Raw genomic sequence first — 8,201 nt, 5'->3', positions numbered from 1 at the left:
TTTTTTGGTGTCCTCCTCTGTTCTGCAGCCCCTGGCTTCAATAGTGATCATTTTCTTCTAAGTCCTGACTCAGGCCCCAAATTACCTTTCCTATTTTTAGCTTTTGCCCTTTCCGTATATCTTCCTAGGTAGTTTTTAAAGAAGTTATGCCATATGTATAAGTTCTGACTAATACGAATAATATCCTACTTTGTAATTTTTAAACAATTTGAACTCAAACCCAGAGTTTCTTTTTTTCTTTTTCTTTTTTTTTTTTTTTTGAGAGGCTTTTGCTATAGGGCATGTGCCCTCGCCAGACAGACAGAGAGAGACAGAGAGACAGAAAGCGAGAAATCACCCCTCAGGGGGGATGGCCACTCCGCAATCCCTTCTCCTCCATTCTCCTCTCGGGATCTTGAGCATGCACACACACATGCCTGGCCTGAGTTTTAAGCCACCAGGTCTGGGACTCGAACCGCGGTCAACTACATGGGAGTCCAGTGACATAGCCATTACGCTAACTGCTGGTCTCCTCAAACCCAGAATTTCTACAGCCTCCTTGAACTATGGATAGTTCAAAGGGTTCAGTTAGAGGTAGTTACAGAGCCCCTGACAAGGAGCATAAGTCCCCCAAGCCCCCCCCCCATCACAGTAATGGTGGACTGAGGTAAGGAAGCTTTTGCATTCATAATGTCCAGGCTGATGACCCCTAGGTGACTCATGTATGGCTCAGGCTGTAACCAGTGTTCTAGAAAGACTTTCAGGAATGATTGAGACTCAAAGAGGTTTCTAATAAGACCATATTGGAGGGTTCTGTTATACCGTGTCAAAAATTCCTTTAATTAAAATGGAGACTTTGTAATAGTGGTATGTTCAGGGGTTCTTCAAGACCACAGCTACTGTCACCATCAGACATTCTTAAACAACCCTCAGAAATTTAAAATAGAGGGACTATGGCATGGCAGTTAAGGTGCTGGGTTCCCATATGGCTGATCACAGTTCGAGTCCCAGATTTGGTGGCTTGAAAATCACAATGGGTGCATGTGTGTACATGCCCAAAATCCCGATAGGAGAACAGAGGGGAAGGGATTGCAGCATGTCCATCTCCTGTGTGGTGATTTCTCACGTTCCCTCTTTCTGTCTCTCTCTCTCTCTCTCTCTCTCTCTCTGGCAAATGCATATGCCCTATGGCAAAAACCTAAAAAAAATTATTAAAAGTAGAATTACCATAAAATATCTAGCAATTCCACTCTGGATATATTCCCAAAAGAATTGAAAGCAGAGACTTGAAGAGATTTGTACACCCAGGTTCACAGCAGCATTAATCATAATAGCCAAAAGGTGGAGGCAACCCAAGTGTCCATCAGAGGATGATGGCAAAACAAAATGTGGTTTATTCATACCGTGAACACCATTCAGCCATAAAAGCAGGGAGATGAGGGCATTAGGCTACAATGTGGATGAGCTTTGAAGACACCATGTTAAATGAAGTAAGCCAGCCATGAAAGGACAAATCTATACTGAGTGATCCTGCTTGCGCGAGGCACCTAGAGTAGCAGCACTCACAGGGACGGCAAGTAGAATGGTGGTTTCCCAGTCTGGGGCTAGGGAAAAAGGGAAGCTCCTATTTGCTGGTTGGAGTTTCAGTCTTGCAAGATGAAAGAAGTTCTGTGGATGGGTGGTTGGCGATGGTAGCGTGGCAAGGTGAAGTGCTTACTGCCGCTGAGCTGTACACACACGGTACATTTTGTACTATGTATATTTTAATCACAGTCGTCAAAAAGCGGGTTTGAGGGCTCTCTCAGTGACCTGGTGATTAAGGCAGGCCGGATTCCACACTACCAACCAAGTGGTTCAGGTCCTGGCCATGGAGGCTTGAATAACATGCTGGCCTGTGTGCATTCATGCCCAAAACCCCAAAAGGAGGGAGAGGTGGAGGAGACATTGAGGTGTGACCAGCCCTAGTGGAGGGGCTTTCTCCTCTCTCACTGTCTCTCTCTCTCTCTGTCTCTCCCTAGTGAGCTACACACACCCTCTGGCGAAAAAATTAAAAAGGGTTTTGAAGTGGTTGTCCGAGTACGTCTGTAAATGTGTCACCACATTCTTGCCTCATACAAGCCAGAAGACTCTCTCATGATTGTGATTCATTTTGGTGCTTAGAGGCCATTGTATGGATGGATAATGAGGGAAGAAAGTCAGTCAAAGGCTAGCCAAGATGGCAGGGGTAGTAGGGTGCACTGCTCAATACTGGCGTGGTATGAAAGGCCTGGGTTTGGATCCTGAGTCGACTTGAACACGCCAGATGTCTTCTTGCTGGCAGGGAGGCAGGGGGAAGAATCAGGGCATGGCAAGGTCCTCCTGGGAGTTCCTGTCTCTCTATATTACCATGAAAGAAAAATAAATAAATATTGTATAAGGATATTATTAACATCCTAGAGGTGGAAGACATCCCCTCCTTTTTTTTAAAAAAAAAAAAAAAAAGAATGATTTATTTAATTTTACTATGATTTTTAAAATTTGCTATATATGGGCATGTGTGCTTAACAGAGAGAGAGAGAGAAAGTGAAAGTGAGAAAGCAAGCCACCAGGTCCAGGACTCAAACTGCAGCCAGTCATGTCAGGGTGCAGTGCCTTAACCATCATGCTACCTGCTGAGCCCCTTTACTACCTGGATTTTGGTACAAAAACTGATGGCAAGGTAGCAGTGAAATAGAACAGATACATTGTGTGGGAAGAGTCATTGTGGGAAAGTTTATTACCTGTGTGGCCCCCAAATGTCAAACTAAAGGACTACTGAGGTGGCTTTCCCTCTCAGGGGCTTTAGAACTAAGCTTGCCATGGTGAGAAATGTGTCCAGTAATTCAGGTGTGCTCACTCACGGGTCTCACAAGCTTGACAGTGAAGCACACAGCCAGTGTGGCTGCACTACAGTAAGCCCTGGTGGTCACACCTTCTAACCGGGCAGGTGTATCCGGAGACTGGATACCAACAGGGTTCCAGAACAGACTCGATGAGGACAGTATTAAATGGCAGCATGCCTAGGACATCCTCAAGTACAGCCATGCCCCGCGTAATGTGTTGGACCACAGGGACTGCAGGTGTGACGGTGGTCCCATAAGATTACACCATAGCCGAGGTGTGTCATGGGCTATACCATCTCGGTCTGCATAAGTACACTCCATGGTGTTTGCAAAACAATCTCCCGATGACACCTTTCTTAGAACGTGTCCCTGTCGTCGAGTGATATGCGACTGCTCAGCTACTTAGATCACTGCATGACTGACTGTAGAATTCAAAACTCCTGAAGATCAGTGGAAATGTGGAAGTCCATAAAACAGAAGAAATAATAACTGGGCAAAGATTTGGGGTAGGGCATGGACTTAAGACTTTATATGTCCATGAAGGAAAGCCTGCTAGATATCCAGTGTGGCTATCATTGGTTCTGTCTTTATCTAATTGCCCCATACACAAGTACACACAGACTTTTCCTTTCTTTTTTTTCCTTACATTTATTTTTTAATTTATTTTATATTTATCTATTTATTTGTTGTGATTTTTCAAGCCCCCAGGTCTGGGACTCGAACCATGATCAACCATGTGGGAATCCAGTGCCTTAACCACCATGCCACCTACTGACCCCACACACAAGACTCTTTAAACCAGTAATTTAAAAAGAAGGAAGAAAGATTTGATTTCTAATTCAGAAAAATAAGTTCACCTAATTATCATGTATTTTAAATCTAATATAAAAATCTTTATTGCTATTTTCCATTAGAAAATTAATACTTAAACCAATTAAATTAATTTAAAAATGGTGGCCCAGCCATAGTGCAAAACTATGCGATGCTGGAGGCCATATGGAAAATCAGGGTTTGGTTCCCAAGTCACCTTGAGCATGATGGGTGTGTGCATGTGCACACACATCTGTAATCCTGGCAGACTGGGAAAGCTGCTGGGGAGGTGAGAGACTCATGATGGGAGACTCTGTGAAGGGTGCATTTTTCTCTCTCTCTTTCTGTCTTGAAATAAATAGCTAAGTTTATTGTTATAAGTCTTACAGGCCTTTCATGTGTATGCCAGTATTAAAATATATATTTAATGGAGCCACTAAAAATATCATTTTTGATGTTTTCATGTAAAAAAATATATAAGACTTTTTTATGAAATTTTATTCCATTATACGGATATATAAGATCTTGGTTGTTTAACCAGTAGCTTACTACAGACATTTGCATTGTTTTTCTTTCTTCCCCTCTAATCAATCAATGTTGCAATGAACATCCTCATACTTCGAGCTTTGCCCACTTTCATGAGCACAAGTGGCCCTGCTGGGTCTGAGAACCTTCTCCTCGAGTCATAATTCGGCACTAGTCATTAGGTTTAGACTTCCATGTGCTAGCAGTCCCCAGGTGAGAAAGGGAAAGGACTTTTACTGAATCCGTGTCTGCTCATACTTCACAGAAGTACCAGCGGAGACGGAAGTACTGTCTGTCCGCCGTGTTCCACTCGGCCACCATGTTGCAAGATGTTGGAGAGGCCATTCAGTTCGAGGTCAGCATTGGGAACTATGGCAACAAGTTTGACACAACCTGCAAGCCTTTGGCATCAACGACTCAATACAGCCGTGCCGTATTTGACGGTAAGATTGGCACCAACCATTCTCCCCTCAGCCTTTTACAGTGGGTGCCCCTCAGGACGAGAAGCGTGTACCATCTTGTCCTTCTATAGTCACGATCCCCAGCGTAAGGCTAGTGGAAAGGAGGACGTTGAGTGAGGAAGAGTGGCTGGTGTACAGACACCTTCAAGGCTGCCCAGAGTTTCAGGTCCCCCACCAAGAGCTGAATCCCAGTGCCTCCCACCCCCATGCCCCTTTAACACAGCTCTGCCTTGTGAGGCCCTGATATGGCAGCTCTACTAAATTTGAGCTCCCAAAACAGCTCCTGCCCTTACTAAGCCCCAAATCTTTCTTAAATTGAGTAGTTGGTAGGTGGGACTCTGGCTCAGGCACTGGAAAAGGAAACGTCTAGTCTTTGCTGTTACTCACCATCACCCCGACCATACCCACATCGCTTCATTGTAACCCTCAGTCTCTTCACCTTCTACAGAGCTGGATTTGAATGAAGGTGGTGAGAAACAGCCCCTGCTTTTACACTCTAGTGTTTACAATAAGTTACAATAGAAGACAAAGTATGAGAACGCCCTAAGTATCAACAAATGGTTCAAAAATATAGAAAAAGAGAGAGGCATTCTGATTGAGTGTCTCCACAATGTTACCATAATTCTTACCTAATTTTTGTACCAGTGGTTTAAAAATATAAACTACCCTGGAACATGTCAGCTAATAATTTTTAACCACAGTAAGGCTCTAAGTAATATCAAATCCTATGGAGGCAGCTAAGGTTTTCAAAGAACAGAAACCTTTTTAATTGTTTAATTCTTTGCTCCAACAAAAATACTATTTAGAATAACCATATGGGGAGACAAACACATTCCATGTAATCTCCTCTGTGCTCTATTGTATTTTCTGCTGTCGTCGTGTGTAATCATGTTCACATGCATGTCCTGGAATCTCTAAGAGATCCTGCAATTGTCGTGCTCAATTTAAAGGGTATTTTACAGAGATTTTCAAAACAGGCTGAATGAAAAGTTTATTTTTCTTTTCATTCAGAACTTAAAAAAAAATTTCTTTATCTATTGATTTGTTGTGATTTCAAGCCTCTGGGTCCAGAACCTGGACCACAGTCAGCCATGTGGGAATTCATTGCTTTAACCATCATGCCACCTGCTGGCCCCATCGTTTCATTTGACCAGCCCCAGCGTGCCCCCATAGCACAGTGGTTAATGCCTTGCATGGAGAGTCGGGTCCTTCATGGCCAACTGAGATTCAAATCTTGGCTTTGATGGCTTGAAAAACACACTAAGCACATGTCTGTATGCCCAAGATCCTGACAGGCTGGGGAGATGGAAGAGAAAAGATTGCATCATGACCATGCACCACATACTCAGGGTTTTCTCCCTTTCCCTCCCTCCCTCCCCCCTCCCCCCTCTCTCTGGCAAATACAGGTCCTCTGGCAACACTTTCTTAAAAATTATCTATCCTTGAGTTGGTTAATTGAATAGAATTAAAGAACCAGACCACCCGAAGCATCTCCAGGCCTCTGGTTTAATCAGCTCAGCCTGCACCTCTCTGATAAACATGTTGTGTATCCTAAGTGTCCAGTGTCCACTGACCTCAATGTTCTGTACCAGGGAACTACTATTATTACTTGCCTTGGGCTCACGTAAAGCCAGTTGTCACCCTGACTTCATACTGGGAGGACATTAGTCATCGCCTGGATGCGGTGAACACGCTCCTGGTCATGGCAGAACGACTGGTAAGTTTATCTTTTCTACATTTCCTTTTCACCAGACAGAGTGAATGAATGCATTATGTATTAGTTAGGACCCAGGCCAGGCCACTGTAACATCAGAATACAGGATCCAGTGGTCAACGAGTAAGAGCGACTTCTTTACTAACAACTGAGGTAGGTGTCCCAAGCTGGCATGGAGGGTCGGTGATGTCGGGAACCCGGGCTCTTTCCCCATTTGCCTCTCTAAGAGTTTTCAGTGTTTGAATGGCTGAGACAGCTCATCACTGCCTCCACCCTCCAGCCTGAGAACAGGGGAAAAGTGTGGGGGAGGAAGACACAGGTCTTTTCCTTTGAGGGAGACTCACACACCTGATTTCTCCTCACTTTCCATTGGCCAGAATCCAGTCATAAGGCCACATTTAAAGTCAAGGGAGTTAGGAAATGCAGTCTTATGTCTAGGCAGGCATATGCCCAGGTTAAAGTTTTCTGACTGTGGAAGGGGAGAGGAGAGGAGAAGCAGAGGTGGGAGGCAGCACCTCTTAGTCTCTACCATAATTTGTGTGTGGAAAATGGACCATTCAAAGATCATTCTGGACCTCTTAGAGCATTGCCGTTAGTGCAATAACAATCTCCACTGTAGGAAGAGGTAGCTTAGAGAAACCAGCCCCTGATAGTTTCCATTCTTGCTGAAGACCAGAGAAACTTCCCTTGTTTGGCAGTTGAGGGGTTACCACTGGCAGGAACTGCATAGATAAGGTATCTATGATTATCCATTCGATTGACATTGGTCAACTAGATTGGTAAGAAGGAGGACATGTTTGGGATATTTTAAATTACATGAAAGTTATCAAGTTATTTATAAAACAAGAACTGATAAAATACATCTGGTATTAGTATTTTGATTTCCGAATTACATTAATAATTACTTTTTTATATATATACTTTTTTTGGAGAGGTTTTTGCTATAGGGTATGTGCACTGACCAGACAGAGAGAGAGAGAGAGACAGAGAGACAGAAAGTGAGAAATCACCCCCCAGGGGGGATGGCCAGGCCACAATCCCTTCTTCATTCTCCTCTCGGGATCTTGGGCACGCACGCACGCACACGTGCCCGGTGTGTGTTTAATCCGCCAGGTCTGGGACTCGAACCGCGGTCGACTATGTGGGAGTCCAGCAACATAGCCATTACGCTAACTGCTGGTCTAATAATTACTTTTTCTAAGATCTAACCTCTACCAGGACTGGACCAAGACATGTGGAGCTCTTGGAGGGTCCTGATCTAGGGTCCTGATCTATGACCCTATGGCAAAAATCTAAAAATATTTTATGTTAATAAAGATAATCTGGGAGTATTTAAATTAGATTTAAATTAACTTAAGCATAATTGTTCATATAATAAAGTTAAAATTGACATGCAGCATAAATTAATTGGAGTATTAATTTCTAACCCCTCTTCTCAAGGGAATTGGCAGACAGTTAATCATCCCTTTATTCTAATTGTGTTTTCAATGTTCTTCAGCTTTTTCATCCTGGTTCTTATTAGCCCTCCTCTCCATTGACCAAGCTGTCCCAGCTCCATGCTGTTCTCGAGAGGTGGTGGCTTTCTATGATCAGGACTTTTGATATTTATAGTGACACTCCGTCAACCTCTCTGCTGGCAGGTGTTAATGTGGCACAACCATTTGTTCTGGGCTGGTCTTGAGTTTCCTCTGCCTCAGCCCTGGAATACCATTTCTCCAAAGGTCTCTGGTATCTTCAGTAGGGAATGGCATCTTCGAAACAAGATCTTGGTGCTAGGGTACTCACTACGATGGAAATGTCATGGCTTCTAGGCTTTACCAGCAGACAAATGTGTACACACACACACACACA

General features: G+C 43.8%; 1 protein-coding gene across 2 annotated transcripts in view; it reads left to right on the top strand.

Moving 5' to 3' along the window:
* The window catches only part of MYOF (myoferlin), a 197,264-nt gene that overhangs the window by 90,175 nt on the left and 98,888 nt on the right, over positions 1-8,201 (top strand). For both annotated transcript variants that reach the window (XM_006147643.3, XM_006147642.3), the window contains 2 exons: positions 4,441-4,618; positions 6,229-6,353. In XM_006147643.3, the coding sequence (XP_006147705.1) occupies positions 4,441-4,618; positions 6,229-6,353 (303 nt within the window). The remainder of the gene's footprint in view (positions 1-4,440; positions 4,619-6,228; positions 6,354-8,201) is intronic.

This window comes from Tupaia chinensis, unplaced genomic scaffold, assembly GCF_000334495.1.
Source record: "Tupaia chinensis unplaced genomic scaffold, TupChi_1.0 Scaffold000217_1, whole genome shotgun sequence".
Lineage (NCBI taxonomy): Eukaryota > Metazoa > Chordata > Mammalia > Scandentia > Tupaiidae > Tupaia > Tupaia belangeri.
This window is presented reverse-complemented; position numbering and strand designations above follow the sequence as displayed.